The sequence below is a fragment of the Ranitomeya variabilis genome, chromosome 5 (assembly GCF_051348905.1).
Source record: "Ranitomeya variabilis isolate aRanVar5 chromosome 5, aRanVar5.hap1, whole genome shotgun sequence".
NCBI classification, from domain to species: Eukaryota; Metazoa; Chordata; class Amphibia; order Anura; family Dendrobatidae; genus Ranitomeya; species Ranitomeya variabilis.
In genome coordinates, this window is record NC_135236.1 from 363,340,669 (window position 1) to 363,361,817 (window position 21,149).

The 21,149-nt window shown below is 43.5% G+C and overlaps 1 protein-coding gene across 1 annotated transcript in view; it reads left to right on the top strand.

Moving 5' to 3' along the window:
• The window catches only part of SLC23A1 (solute carrier family 23 member 1), a 395,963-nt gene that overhangs the window by 307,640 nt on the left and 67,174 nt on the right, over positions 1 to 21,149 (top strand). Inside the window, exon 11 of the mRNA XM_077264915.1 lies at positions 6,795 to 6,924. Within this exon, the coding sequence (XP_077121030.1) occupies positions 6,795 to 6,924 (130 nt within the window). The remainder of the gene's footprint in view (positions 1 to 6,794; positions 6,925 to 21,149) is intronic.

The window sequence follows — 21,149 nt, forward strand, 5'->3', positions numbered from 1 at the left end:
AATGGAGCTCCCTCTTCATTCTGGTAGTGGAAGGGAAGAACTTACCGGCCAAGGACATGTAAGTAGCTGCTGTGCCCACAGAGGCGTGGAGCAGCTGTCGGCTGGGGAACATGGGCAGGGAAGGAGCAGGCTGTTTCCGGGGTCAGGCTACAAAGTTCAGTAATGATTGTTGGTGGGTGGGTGGGCGGGCTGAAAAGGACTTAAAAAAAAAACCCCCTTGCTCAGGTGCCGCCCCCTGCATCCTGGCACCCCTAGGCACGTGCCCTGAAGTGCCTAGTGGCAAATATGGCCCTGGTTGTAGACCAATATGAAGGGGTCTGGTCATCGGAGTGTACCGTGTGTCACCATCCATCCCTACACAAGGCACTACTTCATACGTGAGACAGTCCGGGTCGGGTAAGTCAATGTTCCTGATTACACTTCTGGCTGCACCGGTATCCACCAGGAAATTAAGGGGTTTACCCTCAACCTCTATCTGGATGGTAGGCGTTGGTCCACTTGGCTGTTTTGTGGAGTGTAAGAGTATGAGTGGTGTGTGCAGTGGATCCGGCTTGCCAATGTCCTATTGTGGATGGGGTCCAGGTGGTCCCTGGGTGGGCTGCAGCTGCCATGGCCCCCTCCTGAGTGGAGCTGATCTGCAGTTCCTTTTAAGATGTCCTACTTTGCCACAGTTGTAGCAGATGGCCCTAGGCCTTTGTGGTTTGCGGTGTCCAAAGGGTCCTGAGAGAACAGGAGAGTGGTACGGGGTCTGGCTGGTTGGTTCAACGCTAACCCATTTGCTACTGTGTGGAGCACTTCTGAATCAAGCCTTCGGTACTCTGGCTTTGTGGTCTGCAACTGCTCTCGGAGGCCCTGCACAAAGGCCTGCACCCAGATTTGGTGATGGGCTTTGTCAAGGAGATCAAATCCTAGATGAGTAAACATTTGATTTAGTTTGTGGTAAAATTTTTCCACAGACTCTCCTTTCTCCTGCATGGTATCCTGCAGGGAGGTGACTTGGTCTGCCAGCCGGTCCTTAGCCCAAAGCCGGAGCTTTTCAAGGAAGTCCTACCCTGATCGTAGGGACTGATAGCATTCGGGTAGCCTACTTATGGGTGTCAAGGCTGGTTCCATAACAGGCCAGAAGGAGTCACCTGCTTTAATTTCTGCTAGTCCAATCAAGTCTATCCATGAGGCAGCGTGTGTCTTGTGTATCTGACTCATCTTCCTGTAGAAAGGCATAGGGTGCCCTTCCGGGTCTGGTAGAATGTTTACTAGAGTAGCAGCTTCCTGGGGCTTCCAGCTCATGTAGCGGGTACAACGTCTGGCAGAGATTAAACTGTTATGGATGGGAGCTGTACGCCTAATACGGCGGTGGTCAGAACCACTTATGGATCCCATCCTGTCTGGGCTTTCATCTATGTAGTAGGGTATAGATATTCTTCTTGTGGGGGTCTGATGCTGCTGTAATGTTTCTTGGGTTTGCTTCCCGCTATACTGTGGGACTACTTGTGTCTGTTTCTTGCTGTGAGGATATGGTTGGAGGGTGGACAGTTTCTACCTTTTCCTCCTTAATCCCTTCTTCCTCATCATCTTCATCCTCATCCCCATTTGTGTATATGCCAAATGCTACCGGTGCTAAAATGGCCGCTCGGTGACGTGTGCCCTTATTTAGAATGGCTATTAGTGTAGGTGTAGCCTGATGCAAGATGGCCACCGGGACATGGGGCATGCCATCTGCATTAAGGACTGGGTATAGGGAGGTAGAATTGCGTGGCCGTGGTGTCCCTCACACAGCACACGTGTCCCTTCAATCTGGATCCTGATTTTGGCAGACTGCACATGTCCATCCCTCTGGAGAGTATGGGGGGTAATCTGTGCGGTGCGGGTGCAGCTGCCAGAGCCAGAGCCATTTTATCGGGAGGTGGTCGGTACATATATTCACCAGTGGCAGAATTACATTCTTCAACCCCCATTTGTCTCTTAATCTCTTTTGCCATTCTATACCATGATTCAGCATCCCTTAAAACATTATTATCTCGTAAGAGTCCTTTCTTGCTAGACAACATACTTGTCCATTCTCTCTCATCAAGCCTTCCCCCTCGGGTTGTAGATCCCATACGTTTCAGGAGGAGCTTTGCATTTGTAACATACTGTTTGCCTTCTCTTTCTGCCACTATCTCTTTTGCAGAGAACTGACTGGTTTTAGACTCGCTGGTACCCATATTACAGTTTAAGTTCCAACCACCGTACTTCCTGTTTTGACAAAACTTCATATTCCTCTGGACTACCGTGATTGTGGACACACCTGAAGGGTGTTGTGTGTGTAGGGTGACACAACTTATTGGACTCGATATAGTGTAGTAGTGCACCCTCTGGACTAGGAACAGATATCTTAGCGTGAATGTTCAGTCAAAGCACTTTGAATTCTGGAAATTCAGCTGAAAAGGTAGTATAACCGGTGTTGAATCTGCGGACGGGTGTGTCTAGTACTTTAATAATGCGCCAACCCTCTTGTGAGACACTGAGTATTAGGCTTTGTACACAGTGAGGGCAAGACACGAGACTACTGTGAGTAGTAATGCAGTAGTTAAACCTTTCCCCTTGCCTTCACTGGTCTTGTCACCAAGACAACTAGGGCTGAACTTTGTCATTTCAGCTGCGATGAGCGGTAATATGGTTAGTAATCAACTTTGGTTAATGCAGTTGATATTACAGTGGAGGGGTATAGCAATGCCACAATCCTTTGTACTAGTGTCACATATGTGTGTATGCCGTGTCAGTCACATCACCAGACCTCGAATTCGTACTATGGGGCGAATGACTGGACATGAGCGCCTGTATAAGTTTACCTCATCGACCATCTAAGGTCGGAACCATGGCAATTTGCACAGTAGTAATAGTACACCCCCCCGCACTGTACTATTCTAGCAGCCCTTGTACAGTGTGGGATGGCTTATGACTAGACACTAGACACACCCTTAATTGGACAGGACAATACACAGATACAGACAATTAAGGAAGTATATATATCAGACCAGGTTCATAGACTCAGGACTTTCAAATATGGTCTATTGTCCTAGAGATGACATCCAACTATCTCGACCCAGGCCCGGGCGTGAATACAATGGTCAGGTAAGATGATATATTTTCTTACCTTGTTCAGAGCTGCAGACTCTTTCCACCGATGAAGTCCGTCCTGGGGGAAACATTGTGCAGCTGTGGTCATCTGGGTATCGTCCTGAGCCCCACGTTGGGCGTCAGCTGTGAATTCTGTCACACTTGGGTGTGACCCCTCTTAATTGTCTGTGGCCAAATTGGTTCTCTGAAAGAGATGATATGTGCACGGAGGAAAGAACACACAAGACACAGTGGATCATGTATCAAATGATTCTTCCCTGATTTAATGCTTTGCAGAATACCTCCTTTTATAGGAAAAATCAGGCGGTCTCAGCACATTACATCATGGGTTTTTTCAACATAACAATTATCACAAGTCACTTTTGATTGATTATTGTTTGTTTATTATTCTGTGCTGTTATCACCCTAATGACCTGCTCTAGGTCAAGCTGATATCTGTCTATGCACCTATTCTACTGATCTTTCGTTTATGGGGAATTGATTTCCCTACGTGCAGGTGCATTTACTCTTGATAGGACTATGGGAATCACACAGCCTTTTTTAAAATCCACCTGGACATTGGTGTATCTTGGCAAAGAATAATAAACAGAATTAAGTCTTATAACAGAGAATCAGAAAACCTTAAAGTTACATGAATCTAATATTAAGCAAAGCGTCCATATAAGTTTGATTTCAGTATATCTTCATATGCCATACATTCTCTCCTTAACAGGATGACAGTTCCTTTTGTTATTGTGGAGTTTGGCAGTGACCATACTGGGGTATACAGTGGCATGTAAAAGTTTGGGCACTTCTGGTCAAAATTACTGTTATTGTGAACAGTTAAGCAAGTTGAAGATGAAATGATCTCTAAAAGGCCTAAAGTTAAAGATTATTATCATTATTATTTATATAGCACCATTAATTCCATGGTGCTGTACATGAGAAAGGGGTTACATACAGGGCAATAGATATCATTTACAGTACACAAATTTACGATGACACACTAATACAGAGGGGAGAGGACCCTGTCCTTGCGGACTTACATTCTATGGGGATTACACATTTCCTTTGTATTTTAGGCAAAAATATATATATATATTTTTTTATTCTCATATTTTACATGTTAAAAATTAATTAATTTAAAAAGGTAAATGGGTCAATACAAATGTTTGGGCACCCTTGAAGATTTGTGTGCTCAGATAACTTTCACCAAGGTTTCAGACCTTAATTAGCCTGTTAGGGTTATGGCTTTTTCACTATCAACGTTGAGAAAGGCCAGGTGATTCAAATTTCACAGCTTTTTAAAAAATCCAGCCTCCTCTAACCCTGAGCAAAAAAACAGCAGCCAAGGGTTCTTCTAAGCTGCTGCCTAAAACTCTGAAAATAAAAATGGTGGAGGCCCACAAAGCAGGAGAAGCCTATAAGAAGATAGCAAAGCATTTTCAAGTTGCCCTTTTCTCAGTTCGAAAAGTAATTAAGAAATGGCAGTTGACAGGAACAGTGGAGGTCAAGATAACTTCTTGAAGACCAAGATAAATTTCAGTGAGAGCTGCTCGTAGGATTGTTAGAGAGGCAAATCAAAACCCCCGCTTGACTGCAAAAGACCTTCAGAAAGATTTAGCAGACTATGGAGTTGTGGTACATTTTTCTACTGTTCAGAGATACCTATACAAATATGGCCTTCATGGAAGAGTCATCGGAAGAAAATCTCTCCTGCGTACTCACCATAAAATTCAGCATCAGAAGTATGCAAAAGAACATCTAAACAAGCTTGATGCATTAAGGAAACAAGTCCTGTGGACCGATGAGGTTAAAATAGAGCATGGAGAAAAGAGGCACATAATTTGAGGAAAAGAACATTTCGCCAGCCATTAAGCATGGGGATGAATAAATCATGCTTTGGAATTCTGGTGAAGCAAATGGCATGGGGAACATTTCACGGGTAGAGGAAAGAATGGATTCAATGAAATTTCAACAAATTTTTGCAAGCATAACATCATCTGTAAAAAAGGCCAAAGTATAAAAGAGGATGGCTTCTACAAATGAATAATGATCCTAAATACACATCAAAATACACAAAACACTACCTCAAAAGGCGCAAACTGAAGGTTTTACAATAGTCCTCATAGTCCCTTCATCTGAACATCATTAACAATCTATGGTTAGAACTCAAAATAGCAGTGCATATGTGAGGTGGCCAGGGTGGTAGTCTTGGTGAGGGGCTGATGTGTTCCCGCACCCTGGCACCCCGCAAAGAAATTGTAATGTACTGTTTGTGGTGTGTGCTGCATTAGGAACTGAATACTCACTTTAATCTCTGGGATCTCCTCTGGTCCTGTTACCATGGTTCCTGTTCCAGAGTCCACAAAAACTATTCGACTTCCACCCTTCCTTCCATTCTTGCAGCTCCCGTTCCTTTAGGTCCACTAGCTTCAGTCGATCTTCCGTCCGGCTTCCCTTGTAAGAAGTAAGAGGCATACATAATTCTGCCTAGTCCCGGCCGAAGGCCCCGGATAATCCCAGAATGACCACTGAACTGTAAAGTGACCGCTGGCACGCTGCTTTTTCTTGGGGTCCCGTATGTCCTTAATCCTCTCCAGCCCTTTAGCTTATCTGTCTCCTCTTTCCATATCATCACCACACACATTGATCTTTATCAGGAAGTTACTACACTCAAGTAAACTATGCCCAATTCTAGCTCCAACAAACCTGGAAAGTCCCCTGTAATGTGAGCATAACTTCTCCTAATAATACTGCACTATAGGGCCCCCTCCCGTTATTTCTACTAAACTGAGTTTCCCATTCCTAACCACTATTTCTAACCCTACACTTCCCTTTCAACACTGTACAGCATTATGCAGAATACTGTATAATGGCCACACATGATGCTGCATACAGTATAATGGTCCCCCACATGATGCTGCATACTGTATAATGGCCCCACATGATGCTGCATACTGTATAATGGTCCCACATGATGCTGCATACATTATAATGGCCCAACATGATGCTGCATACAGTATAATGGCCCCACATGATGCTGCATACTGTATAATGGTCCCACATGATGCTGCATGCAGTATAATGGCCCCACATGATGCTGCATACTGTATAATGGTCCCATATGATGCTGCATACAGTATATTGGCCACATATACTGCTCCATACTGTATAATGGCCTCACATAAAAAAAACTACTTACCTCTGCCCATTCCAACACTGATCTGGTCTCTTCATATATCAGTCCTACCTGTAGGCACGCATGCCATCTTGGCAATAGCGCTGCTGCCACTCTTCTCAGCCCACGCAAGATACACATCCTCAGCCCATGTACAGACTGATGGAACAGCACGCGACCTGATGGGAGAGAGGACAGTGGCCGTGGCACCGGCGCTAGTGATGAGGGAGATTACAAGCGGACTGAGGAGAGTGGTGGCAGCGCTAGTTTTGAGGAAATAATGCGCATGCCCACCGGGAGGGCTCTGCATGCCCTCTCTGGCAAGCGTGCCATAGGTTCACCACCACTGATATATAGTGTACTGCTTTTACTGTTTGGGGTTGGATTAATAAGGTTTAATATTTTTCTTAAAATATAGCATTGTTTAATAATTATTTATATTGTACCTTTTAAAGATAATATAATAAAAGTTTAGAAATAACCTGTTTTTTTTTCTTTATTATATTCCTTTTAGGTTGGCAGTCGAAGAGTTGTGCAGTATGGTGCCGGGATCATGTTTATTCTAGGAACAATTGGAAAGTTTACTGCTTTGTTTGCTTCTATTCCAGACCCCATTCTTGGTGGAATGTTCTGTGCCTTGTTTGGTAAGAACAAATATTGTCAATAATTGATAATTCACATAGATCACAATGTAAATCATGTACCGAGGGTGTTGTTCAAGATACAGCGGAGTCACAGACAAAAAAAGAACTAATTTCCACACAGCCCACTGTCAGTAACTGTTATACTTAGGAACAAAGATATTCCTGCTCGGTTTTGGATAAACGCACAAAGAAAAAAAACATCAAACAAACATTTTGTCGGAAGGCTATAGCCACTATGCTGGGCAGCTCAGCACCCAAGAGAACTATTTCTGCTATTTTCTCTATGTGAATTTACCTGTTGGCGTGCCTGTCTGAACCGACCGCCATTACCTTATTACACCCTGAGAGAATACTGGTTTAATTAAGTGAGTACAAAGCACAGGCTCACCTGAGGTTTAGCACAGTGGTTCACAATCTTAAGAATTTATATATATTTCTATTCCAATTCCCCAACCAAATGTTCCTCTCCTGTTCCCGTATAAACTCAAGAACTAGAGGAAAAGTCCGTACTCGGCTATATGGAGAATCTAAAAAAAATTAGCCAAATATATACAGTACAGACCAAAAGTTTGGACACACCTTCTCATTTAAAGATTTTTCTGTATTATCATGACTATGAAAATTGTAAATTCACACTGAAAGCATCAAAACTATGAATTAACACATGTGGAATTATATAGTTAACAAAAAAGTATAAAATAACTGAAATTATGTCTTATATTCTAGGTTCTTCAAAGTAGCCACCTTTTGCTTTGATGACTGCTTTGCACACTCTTGGTATTCTCTTGATGAGCTTCATGAGGTAGTCACCGGGAATGGTTTTCACTTCACAGGTGTGCCCTGTTAGGTTTAATAAGTGGGATTTCTTGCCTTATAAATGGGGTTGGGACCATCAGTTGTGTTGTGCAGAAGTCTGGTGGATACACAGCTAATAGTCCTACTGAATAGACTGTAAAAATTTGTATTATGGCAAGAAAAAAGCAGCTAAGTAAAGAAAAATGAGTGGCCATCATTACTTTAAGAAAGGAAGGTCAGCCAGTTTGAAAAATTGAGAAAACTTTGAAACTGTCCCCAAGTGCAGTGGCAAAAATCATCAAGAGCTACAAAGAAACTGGCTCACATGAGGACCGCCCCAGGAAAGGAAGACCAAGAGTCACCTCTGCTTCTGAGGATAAGTTTATCCAAGTCACCAGCCTCAGAAATAGCAGGTTAACAGCAGCTCAGATTAGAGACCAGGTCAATGCCACACAGAGTTCTAGCCTAGCATCAGACACATCTCTACAACAACTGTTAAGAGGAGACTTTGTGCAGCAGGCCTTCTTGGTAAAATAGCTGCTAGGAAACCACTGCTAAGGACAGGCAACAAGCAGAAGAGACTTGATTGGGCTAAAGAACACAAGAAATGGACATTAGACCAGTGAAAATCTGTGCTTTGGTTTGATGAGTTCAAATTTGAGATCTTTGGTTACAACCACCGTGTCTTTGTGCGACGCAGAAAAGGTGAATGGATGGACTCTACATGCATGGCTCCCACTGTGAAGCATGGAGGAGGAGGTGTGATGGTGTGGGGCTGCTTTGCTGGTGACACTTTTGGGGATTTATTCAAAATTGAAGGCATACTGACCAGCATGGCTACCACAGCATCTTGTAGCGGCATGCTATTCCATCCGGTTTGCGTTTAGTTGGACCATCATTTATTTTTCAACAGGACAATGACCCCAAACACACCTCCAGACTATGTAAGGGCTATTTAACCAAGAAGGAGAGTGATGGGGTGCTACGCCAGATGACCTGGCCTCCACATTCACCAGACCTGAACCCATTCGAGATGGTTTGGGGTGAGCTGGACAGCAGAGTGAAGGCAAAAGGGCCAACAAGTGCTAAGCATCTGAGAACTCCTTCAAGATTGTTGGAAGACCATTCCCGGTGACTACCTCTTTAAGCTCATCAAGAGAATGCCAAGAGTGTGCAAAGCAGTCATCAAAGCAAAAGGTGGCTACTTTGAAGAACCTAGAATATAAGAAATATTTTCAGTTATTTCACACTTTTTTAAGTATATAATTCCACATGTGATAATTCAGAGTTTTGATGCCTTCAGTGTGAATGCACAATTTTCATAGTCATGAGAATACAGAAAAATCTTTAAATGAGAAGATGTGTCCAAACATTTATTTACTGTATATACATACCAGAGAAGGTGCCGTGGACAAAGTCTGTTGGAGCTGCATCACTTCTCTGCCTTATATTGACCCACAGAGAAACCCCTCTTCCAGAGAACAGAGAGGAAAACACAAGTCCTTCCTGGAGAACACTGCGTGATGTGTCAGCACCTAAATGTAGCATAAAATCCTTAGTTACTGAACAGCACGAAAACTTAGTGAGAAATCTAGGATTTCTGGCCTTTGATTCCAGAAGGAAAACGTGGTCCGTAGAGTCACTATACCTAACTAACTAAAACCTTTTTTCCAGCCGTGTGTCTCTTGGCACCAAAATATTATTATTATATTTATTTATATAGCACCATCAATTCCATCATGCTGTACATGAGAAGGGGTTACATCAAAATACAAATATCACTTACCGTAAACAAAATTAACAATGACAGACTGGTACAGAGGAAAGAGGACCCTGCCCTTGCGGGCTTACATTCTACAGTATTATGGGGAAAATATATTGTGATGCGTGCACATTTACTTACTGTGGCATCACAGTGGGCTTTTAGTGTTTCTTACCGCCAGATCTCTCCGAACGACACAATCAGGAAATGCAGGCGGATGCAGAGCTCTCCCAGCTGTGAGCAAAACCGAGGAGGCTTGTGCTATAATGCTTCCACAGGATGCGGCACCTTTCACCTCACAGGTCTCGAGTCCCTTCTGTTCTTTATCAGCTTTTACAGCAAGAATTCCCTTGCATAGTGAAAGGTTTGGATACCGGCTTAGTTCAGCTTCAATCTGCTGCTACTCTTTAGTCAGTTGGGTGCTGTCACGAGGGGATGTCACCATATCCCTCTACAGCACAGCCTCATACACTCCTCATTCCTGCTGACTCTGTCCAAGATGTCCACGCTTCCTCTTCCTGTCTTTCACTTTTATTAAAACCCTCCCTTGTTACATCTTACAGACATATCACAGTCTCTTAACCATGTTCAAACAAACAGCGATAACAGATTATTTTTTTAGTTGATGAGAAGTTTCTAAACTCTATTTAACTTTCAACTTACAATGTATATAGGGATCTAGAAGTTGTGTTCAATGGAAGGCAAAAATGGTCTGAGACATAAAAAAGAAGATTGAGCGGTTAGAAAAATTGAAAGTTTATTACCTGAAATTTACATTTTCTGTAGTTCATAGGACTTCAACTGAGAAAACAGAACATAACGTACATATTGATTATTAACAATTAATTAGGTAATCCATTACATTATAGAAGCTAGGACAAGATCAAAGTGAGGCATAAATTATGCAGCATTGAAAACAATAAATAAAATTAATGGGAGGGAAAGTTGTGCTCTCTATGGACTCCAGGAAATGCATATGTGGTCATACTATAGCAGCACACAAATGGTAGTTAAGAAGCACTGCAAGAGCAAAAAGAGGAGGGTTTAATGTGTAACTGCTTCCAGAAGTAATGATTTGCCAAAGACCGATCCCGCAGATGAAAGCACATCTATTCATATGAGTAAAATGTAGATTTAAAATGTAACTCACCCTAATTGGGGACACAACTTATTTTGCTACTTACCCCTGTTAATTTATATCTGGGTTTCTAGAGTCCTGTTCACACTCTTCTATAGATTTATGTATACTTGTGATCATTGGTATCAATACATGATAAGAAAACAGGAATAATTTGACACATTTATTTATTTAACCATTGTGTATAGGTATATACAGTATGTGTTTTAGGGTATGTGCACACGATGCAGATTTAGTGCAGAATTGGTGCAGAACTGCAGCAGATTTTTCTGCTGCAGAAGCGCTGCAGAACTGCACTGTGATTTACAGTACAATGTAAATCAATGTGAAAAAAAAGCTGTGCACATGGTGCAGAAAAATCTGCGCAGAAACGCTGCAGATTTCAAAGAAGTGCATGTCACTTCTTTTGTGCATTTCTGCAGTGTTTCTGCACCCCTCCATTAATAGAAATCTGCAGTGGTAAAATCTGCACAAAAACTGCACAAAAAACACACAAAAAACGCATAAAAAACGCACCTGCGGATTCTGCCAGGAGATGCAGATTTAGTGCAGAAAATTCTGCACCACATTTCTTACGTGTGCACATAGCCTTATTGTTTTGTTGTGTCCTTAGTTAGGGTAATGTAAATATGCTTATTAAAAGTTACATTTTAAATCTACCTTTTTGCTCACAAGCACGTTTAGAATTTGTAGACTTTTCTAATTCTAGTATGCAGCCATGTCTTTCCCATTTGTTGGCCAAAAGGCCTGTTTGTACTGTGCCAAAAAGCCTCTGTGAATGCTGTGCCAAAAAGCTTCTGTTTTTGCTGTGCCAAAAAGCCTATGTGTGTGCTGTACCAAAAAGCTTTTGTTTGTATTGTATCAAAAGTCTCAAGGAGTATTGTGCCAAAAAAGCCTCTGTTTGTACTGTACCAAAAAGCCTCTGTTTATACTGAACCAAAAAGACTCAGGGTGTACCATGTGAAAAAGCCTCTGTTTTTACTGTAGCATAAATCCTCTCTGTGCACTGTATCGAAAAGCCTGTGTTTGTACTGTACCACAAACCCTATGGAAGTACTTTGCCAAAAAGCCTCTAGTTGTACTGGACCAAAAAATCTCGCTGTGTACAGTGCCAAAAAGCCTCTGTGTCTATTGTGCCAAAAAAGCTCTGGGAGTACTGTGCCAAAATGCCTTTTTGTCCTGTACCAAAAAACATCTGGGAGTACTGTGCCAAAAAGCCTCTGTACTGTACCAAAAAGCCTATACCAAAGAGCCTCTGCTTGCTCTGTACCAAAAATCCTCTGGGAGTACTGTGCAAAAAGCCTCTGTTTGTACTGTACCAAAAAGCCTCTGGGAGTATTGTGCTTAAAAGCTTCTGTGTACATTGCAGTCGTTTCCTTACAAGTAGTGTGCTTAAAAATTAACTATACTCTGCCACTGTGCCTGTACGAGTTGTGGTCCTAAAAAAGAGTTATACTTTGCATACATATCTGTGGGAATACTGTGCGTAAAAACACATTTTTCTAATCTGCAACTGTGTCTGTGGAAATACTGTGCCAAAAACCCCTGTTCATGCATGCGTCTCTGTGAGAATACTCTGAAAAAAGCCTCTGTGGGAGGACTCTGCAAAGCAGCTTGTGTGGGGTTATTCTGCAAAACACAAGGTTTTTTTTAATTTGGGTAGGTCCCAAAACATTGTTGATGGAAAATAAAATAAAAAAACTGCAGTGAAGACTAACAATGTTTGGGTGAGGCTGGCATACTTCTATATTCAGCAAAAGGTACTGACAAGTCCTGTGGGATCCACGCCTGGTTCATTTTAATGAATGTGAGCCTGCCCACGTTGGCTGTGAACAGGTGCATGTACCTGCCTCTGGTTACACCTCCTGCCATGCTAAACACACAATCTGACAATATACATTCCACAAGGCAAGCCAGTACCTCCAGTGCACGAAGGGCAAGCTCAGGCCATGTGTCCAATTTGGAGATCCTGAAGTTAAATGGGCCAGACCCATCACTCAGTATGTGGAGACGTGTGGCCACAAACTTTTCCACCATGTTGTTCAAACTGTCATGCTCATGGATTTGATTCCTTTAGTTTGTGTTTTGTGGTCAGCTTCTCTTTCTGCTAAGCCATAGAAGACACTCCTTTTCTCTGGGTGTTTGGGTTCTGTTTTCTTGATTATGTCTGTCTAGCTTAACACAGATGTTTTCAATTGTTCATCTATACCTATTTTACTGTCTAACTTATTAATCCCCATTGAGCAGCTACACAGCCATAATCAAAACGGTGCCTCCTGCTAATAGGGTATCAGATGGTGGTGCTGGATTTTGCGACATGCTGAGTAAGGTTTTCCACATTTTTTGCAATGCTAACCATCCATTCCGAGGTGGTGCCAGTGCCCCAGCTGCATTAGCAACTTCATCCTCCTCTACCTTGTGCTTCCACTGAGCCCCCGCTGTCAAACTTTACCTTTGCTGTCTCAGAATGCCCACAACTAAACCTTCCTGGGCTGCCAGCTCTGTATTTGCTGAGGCTGAGCTCATCTTTTTCTCTTCTCCACTTTTCTGTGCATCAAGAATGTTCCTGTCATGTATAGGATCCAAACTGCCACTTCTCTGTCCTACAAGTGTGGCACCCCAGGAGTCCGGTTGCCACAGTGGCATTGCCTCCCTCACAGGGGGTGATGTGATGCCTGGAAGCAAGGAGGGGTCCTCTTACCAGGTAACACCAGCATGCAATTCTTTTCCTTACTCCAGACCAGAAGTGGGAGCTCTAACACCCAGTTTCAGGGGAGCTTCCCTATAAGTTCTGGCCTGGAGGCAGAGTTAGTTAGTCGGAGTCGGAGTCTGAGAGAGGAGAGGAGGGAAGTAGAGGAGAACCTGCGGAGTGGAGCTGTACCCAAGCTCACCCCAGACCTGAGTGCCAGTAACTGGACACCAGAGTCCGTGGTTTTTCAGGTACTGAAGTCCCGGCAGCTAAATCTGGAGGGCAGGAGACTGCAGGTCTCCTGGCCTATCTAACTCCCACAGGCACAGCAGCATACCAGTGCCTGGAGCCTCCACGAAGGATCAACACCTGTAAGAGGCTCAAGCGGCCTGCCCTGAGGGTAAAGTTTATTGTAACTGCCAGACAGTGAGAGGGACTTGAGCAGAGCTTAAAGCATCAAGGACCTAACAGGACAGCGCAGTAGGAAGGCCTCTGAACCCACCTGGCTAGGTTGATCCTAAATTGCATCCAGGCTGCCTGGATCTCCATACCATCTGTTACCTGTGCCCCAGACTGCACCTTCAGCTATCAAGTAAAGGTAAAGAAAACTACAGCCCTTGTGTCCTCCAGTCATTTCTCACACCCTCAGTCCTGCACCCCAACGTCCACTATCCCTTACAACAGTACCGGTAGCCCTGGGGCCCCGCTCCACCTGTGGGGAGCAGAACCATCCCAGCTGCGTCACCTTTGGCCCCAGTTGTCCCCTTAAGCAGCGTCGGCCATCCATTGCCGAACACCACAGGTGGCATCACGAACTAATCCCCCATAAACTTTATTCCCCTTTATTTCAATTTTATTTGATGCCCAGGGCCACGGACTGGGTCACTGCTGCCGTGACATCCCCCTGAAGAAACTTCGGATCCGGCCCAAGTACCCCAAGGCCCTAGGGGGTGTTCCACAAGGACCAGTCATGATGACAAAGCCACTCTAAAGTCACCAGCATATGAAATGTGCAGTGCAATGTCATCCTATGTTTATACAGCACAGTTTGCTCTGTGCTCAACTACCTAGTAAAATCCCCAAGAGTCTTTTCAAGTGCATGGCTGACCCCAGGGCCAGCAGCCTTGCCACACAAACACAGTATGTCCACTTATCTCAGCTCAACAATGACAGATAGAGTGCAATGCAAAGTTCAGCAAATTTATCTTTTTGCCTCCTTCAGACATCAGTAATTTTCTCATGCCAAGACAATAAAATGTGTAAAGCTACCATTACAATGTTAAAACCAGACAGACACATGGATGGCATTGCGTGCTGCATGTGATTTTCACAGAAATATACTCTTCAATTTGTAATTTTGATACATGTCTCAGATCAAAAACAAACATGTTTCCAGCATTATTTTTCTTTGTGGATACACGGCCCACCCAAAAATAGGACTTGTGAACAGATCCATAGATTATACTAGGTACGTGTTGTATCCTGTAATCCCTTAACAACCACCGATACAAATTAAAATGGCAATCGTTAAAGGGATCCTGTCACCTCGTTTTTTCAAGATGAGATAAAAATAGCGTTAAATAGGGGCAGAGCTGTGCTTTACATTAGTGTATTTTTTGTGCCTTTATTCCCCACCTATGCTGCCGAAATACCTTTGTAAAGTCGCCGTTTTGGGCTGTCACTCACGCTGGTCTGGTCATATGGGCGTGGTGACATCGCTGCTTCTCCCCCAGATCTTGCTCAGCTTTCTGTTGGTGGCGTAGTGGTGTGCGCATGCCCAACAGGCGAATCCACTGCGCAGCTGAAGGAAAAGAGCGCGATCTGTGCTATTCAGCGGTTTATCGGTGGGCGCGGCCATCTTCCTGAGGCTGCACGTGCGCAGATGGTAGTGCTCGGCTTCCCGGGGCTTCAGGAAAATGGCCGCGGGATGCCGCGCGTGCGCAGATGGAGAACGCGGCGGCCATTTTCCTGAAGCCCCGGGAAGCCGAGCACTACCATCTGCACACGTGCGGCCTCAGGAAGATGGCCGCGCCCACTGATAAACCGCTGAATAGCGCAGATCGCGCTCTTTTCCTTCAGCTGCGCAGTGGATTCGCCTGTTGGGCATGCGCACACCACTACGCCACCAACGGAAAGATGAGCAGGATCTGGGGGAGAAACAGCGATGTCACCATGCCCATACAGTATGACCAGACCAGCGTGAGTGACAGCCCAAAACGGCGACTTTACAAAGGTATTTCGGCAGCATAGGTGGGGAATAAAGGCACAAAAAAATACACTAATGTAAAGCACAGCTCTGCCCCTATTTAACGCTATTTTTATCTCATCTTGAAAAAACGGGGTGACAGGTTCCCTTTAAGGGGCATTAGAAATAAGTGAATAGCGCAGTTGACAGCTGAAGATGCAGCTGACACCCTACAGCATTAGCCAATATTGGAACCGATCAGGTTCAATTAACCCTTTAAAAGCCACTGTGAATTGCAACAAAGGAGGGCGATGGTGTTGAAAGGGGTCTTTTAACCCTCTTTTAACACCATCACCCTCCTTCAGTCGTAACTGCAGTTGCTAAAAGTTGCCATGTTTTACCCCAAGGTCATCTGAAGATGTCAGGATATGGGTCTAATGGGCTGCGTCACTGATGAACTGACAGGTCTCATGCACTGCAGTACATAAGTTTTGTAGTGTATTAGACCAGTGATCAAAGTAAAGAATATTGTTGTCCCACAGTGTGTCTAAATGAAAAAGTAAAAGAAAGTTAAATAAAATGTGTTAAAAAAACGCAATTTATTTTTTTCATTGTTTTTTTTAACTTATTTGGTATTTTTTTGTGGAACTGACTTAAAACAACCTATAATTAACCAAACTAAAACTAGCAATCTAGAACCAGAAGGCATAGGTCCAGATAGAGTAAGAGGAGGATGTAGCAAAGTAGGAGGTAGCCAAAACAGTTTTTTTGTAGTTTTTTTCTAATTTGGGGAGGAGGCAAATAAAGTTGAATACTGGCTAGGTGTGACTGGTATAATTGTCTAGTCATTCAAAGGTATGGACAAGTCCTCTGGGATCCATGCCTAGCTGATTTTAATGTGAGTTTTTGTCCATGTTAGCTGTGGACAGTCAGATCCGCCTGTCCGTGATTACACTCCCTGCCGTGCTAAACACACGTTACGACAGTACACTTTTCACAGGGTAGACCAGCATCACCAAGACACAAAGGGCACGCTCAGGCCATGTGTCCAGTTTGGAGACCCAGAAGTTAAATGGGGCAAACCCATCAGTTTGTGTGTGGAGACATGTAGACAGGTACTCTTCCACTATATTTTTGTAATGCTGCCTCCTGCTAATACAGACCATATGAGATGGTAGTGCTAGATGTTGGGACGTGCTCATAAAGTTTTGCCACATTTCGACCATGCTAACCCTGCCTTCCGAGGTCATGCGGTGCCCCAGTTGCTAAGCCCACAAATGGCACAGAGAGTGGCATAGTAGAATTATTTTTTAAACACAGTACTTCAAAAAAGCAGCTTCAGAATAAAATTATTTTTAGGCCCACAAATGGTACAGAAAGAGCATCTGAGTATAATTATTTTTTAGTCACACTAATCTCAAAAAGGTGACTGCAAAGTAGAAGCATTTTTTAGACACACTACTTGTATAGACATGGCTGCAGGGTACACAGAGACTTTTTGGAACAGTACTCACACAGTCAAGGGTGCAGAGTACACCCAGAGACTAAAAGGCACATTACTCCTGCAGGCGGCGTTGCAGAGTACAAACAAAGGCTTAAAAGCACAGTTCTCCCACTAGCGGGGTGCAGAGTACACATAGAGACTTAAAGGCACAGTACTCCCACTGGCAGGGGTGCAGAGTACACACAAGTTTAAAGGCACAGCACTTTAACACCCCCGGAAGAAGCGTGAGTGAAACGGTGTAGGGGTCGGGGAGGTGCGGCTGTCCACTTGGTTGCCTCATGGTTTGTTGACACTAACCATTTGAAGTGATGTACCTATGGATTATCTTTATTATTTGATATAATAGTCTCGACTCTCTACACTACCTTGGTAGAGATTGCTTCAATAGATTAAGCACAAGGTACTTTTCTTGTCACATCGAGCAGCATTCCTCTCCTATAATAACTTGTAAAATATGCTTTTTGGTGCAATGAGCATATACTATTACTCATGTAGAAATATTAGTGAGACTGCTTCATAACGTAGACACTAGGCACTTTATTGTACCACTATAGTAGTAGTGTTCTCAGACTCTACACGTATCACACTAACCATACTAATCTGCTCACTTAGCCTAAAACAACTTCACCCTATTAGTGTTATGTTTACAAGTGCTTCACATATAGGGACCTGAGGGAACCCAGCTATACTATAGCACCTCCCTCTATTAGAAGTTTCTCCCACCCTGTTTTGTAATTATTTATGCATCAATAAAGAGTATTGTTTTATCCAAGCCGGAATCTCTTCATCCTGCGGGATCATGTAAAGCTGCTAGGGATTGTGTATGTACACACGTGGTCAAAATTGTTGATACCCCTCGTTTATTGACAGAAAATCCCACAATGTTAACAGAAATAACTTGAATCTGACAAAAATAATAATAATAAATAAATAAAAAATCGATGAAAATGAACAAATGAAAGTCAGACATTGCTTTTCAACCATGCTTCCACAGAATTTTAAAAAATAAAACTCACGAAATAGGCCTGGACAGAAATGATGGTACCCTTAACTTAATATTTTGTTGTACAACCTTTTGAGGCAATCATTGCAATCAAACGATTCCAGTAACTGTCAATGAGACTTCTGCACTTCTCGACAAGTATTTTGGCCCTCTCCTCAAGAGCAAACTGCTCCAGTTGTCTCATGTTTCAAGGTTGCCTTTTCCAGGCGGCACGTTTCAGCTCTTTCCAAATATGCTCAATAGGATTTATGTTAGGGCTCATAGAAGGCCACTTCAAAATAGTCCAATGTTTTCCTCTTAGCCATTCTTGGGTGTTTTTAGCTGTGTGTTTTGGGTCATTATCCTGTTGCAAGACCCATGACCTGCGACTGAGACCAAGCTTTCTTACACTGGGCAGCACATTTCTCTCTAGAATCCCTTGATAGTCTTGAGATTTCATTGTACACTGCACAGATTCTAGACACCCTGTGCCAGATGCAGCAAAGCAACCCCAGAACATAACAGAGCCTCCTCCATGTTTCACAGTAGGGACAGTGTTTGTTTCTTGATATGCTTAATTTTTCCATCTGTGAACATAGAGTTGATGTGCCTTGCCAAAAAGTTCAATTTTTGTCTCATTTGTCCATTGGACATTCTCCCAGAAGCTTTGTGGCTTGTCAACATGTAGTGTGGCAAATTTCAGTCTCGCTTTTTTATGATTTTTTTTTAACAATGGTGTCCTCCTTGGTCGTCTCCCATGAAGTCCACTTTGGCTCATACAATGGCGGATGGTGCAATCTGACACTGATGTTCCTTGAGCTTGAAGTTCACCTTTAATCTGTTTAGAAGTTTTTCTGGGCTCTTTTGTTACCATTCCTATTTTCCGTCTCTTTGATTTGTCATCAATTTTCCTCCTGCGGCCACGTCCAGGGAGGTTAGCTACACTCCCATGAATCTTAAAGGGAACCTGTCACCACGTTTTTGGAAGATGGGATAAAAATAGCGTTAAATAGGGGCAGAGGTGGGCGTTACATTAGTGTGTGTGTTATGCGTTTATTACCCACCTAAGTTGCCGAAATAACTTTGCAAAGTCTCCGTTTTCGCCTGTCAATCAGGCTGGTCAGGTCGCATGGGCGTGGTGTCTTCACCCAGATTTGGCGTAGTTTTCCGTTGGTGGCGTAGTGGTGTGCGCATGCCCAAGGTCCCGAATCCTCTTCCAGGGGATTTAAAATAGCGCGGTGTTCGTTATTGCATTGGTGATCGGTGGGCGCGGCCATCTTCCTTTGGCCGCGCGTGCGCAGAAGCGGCGCTCTGCTGGCCGCGGCTTCAGGAAAATGGCCGCCGCGATATCCATCTGCGCACGCGCGGCATCGCGGCGGCCATTTTCCTGAAGCCGCGGCCAGCAGAGCGCCGCTTCTGCGCACGCGCGGCCAAAGGAAGATGGCCGCGCCCACCGATCACCAATGCAATAACGAACACCGCGCTATTTTAAATCCCCTGGAAGAGGATTCGGGACCTTGGGCATGCGCACACCACTACGCCACCAACGGAAAACTACGCCAAATCTGGGTGAAGACACCACGCCCATGCGACCTGACCAGCCTGATTGACAGGCGAAAACAGAGACTTTGCAAAGTTATTTCGGCAACTTAGGTGGGTAATAAACGCATAACACACACACTAATGTAACGCCCACCTCTGCCCCTATTTAACGCTATTTTTATCCCATCTTCCAAAAACGTGGTGACAGGTTCCCTTTAACTTTCTGAATAATATGTGCAACTGTAGTCACAGGAACATCAAGCTGCTTGGAGGTAGTCTTATAACTTTTACCTTTAGCATGTTTGTCTATAATTTTCTTTCTACTCTCACGAGACAACTCTTTCCTTTGCTTCCTCTGGTCCATGTTGAGTGTGATACACATCATGTCACCAAACAGCACAGTGAGTATCTGTAGCCTTATATACAGTCCCACTCCCTGATTCCTAGATTGGAGACAACTGTGATGCTACTTATTGGACACACCTTGATTTACATGTCCCTTTTGTCACATTATTTTCAGGGGTACCATCATTTCTGTCCAGGCCTTTTCATGACTTTTATTTTTTTTTTATTCTGTGGAAGCATGGTTGAAAAGCAATGTCCAACTTTCCTTTGTTCATTTTCATAGATGTTTTATTTATTATTATTATTATTATTATTATTATTATTATTATTTTTTGTCAGATTAAAGTTATTTCTGTGACCATTGTGGGTTTTTATGTCATTAAACTAGGGGTTCCAACAATTTTGACCACGTGTGTATATACTTTGTTGGAAGTGTCTAGCATCTTATGTTTTGTATGCAGGACACATGTAATTAATTATTTTATATTGTTAAAGTACATTTATCTATTACACTCACTTTGTATATCCCCATATATAAGTATTGTGAAGAGTGGTGAAATCTTGACTCCACTATATATTGCAGACTCTATGTAGTTTCTTTATTCATATTAAAAGCACAGTACTCCTACAAGTGGTGGTGCAAAGTACACAGAGCAACTTTTCAGCACAGTACTTCCACTGAGACACGTGCAGAGTACACAAAGAGTGTGCAGTCTAATTCTGTCTTCACTCCAGCTGTACCCTGTCCCTACACTAATTGGAGCAGAATGGTGGTGGCACTTGTAATCCGGCATTTACTTTATACAGGAGGGGTTATGGGGTGCGTCGGCCAATCACAGCCACGCCAATACTTAGCATGGCTGTGGTAGCTCAGGAGGTGCCCACAGCCTAAAAGCTTGCTTATTGGCTGCACTGCAGCCTTTCAACAAACTTTATCCGGCATCTGAACCCAAACAGTAAACTGGACATCCAGTAAAAAGTCAGCGTTCAGGGTTCGGTAACGGACACTAGGTGTCCGGTACATACCCCGAACTTAACAGTTCGGGTTTGTTCATTTCAATTTATCACCAAATAAAAAAGCATTAAGCTACTTACTGGTTGCAGCGTTTTTCGGAGGCCCATGACAGCACCACGAGAGAGGGGATCCGCCCTTCAGGAACAGGAAACCTACAGATACAAAAGGGCGGCACCTCTCCCACGTATCAGCTGTATTCCAGAGATTGAGAGGACTACCGCGGTTAGTAGCATATATATATATATATATATATATATATATATATATA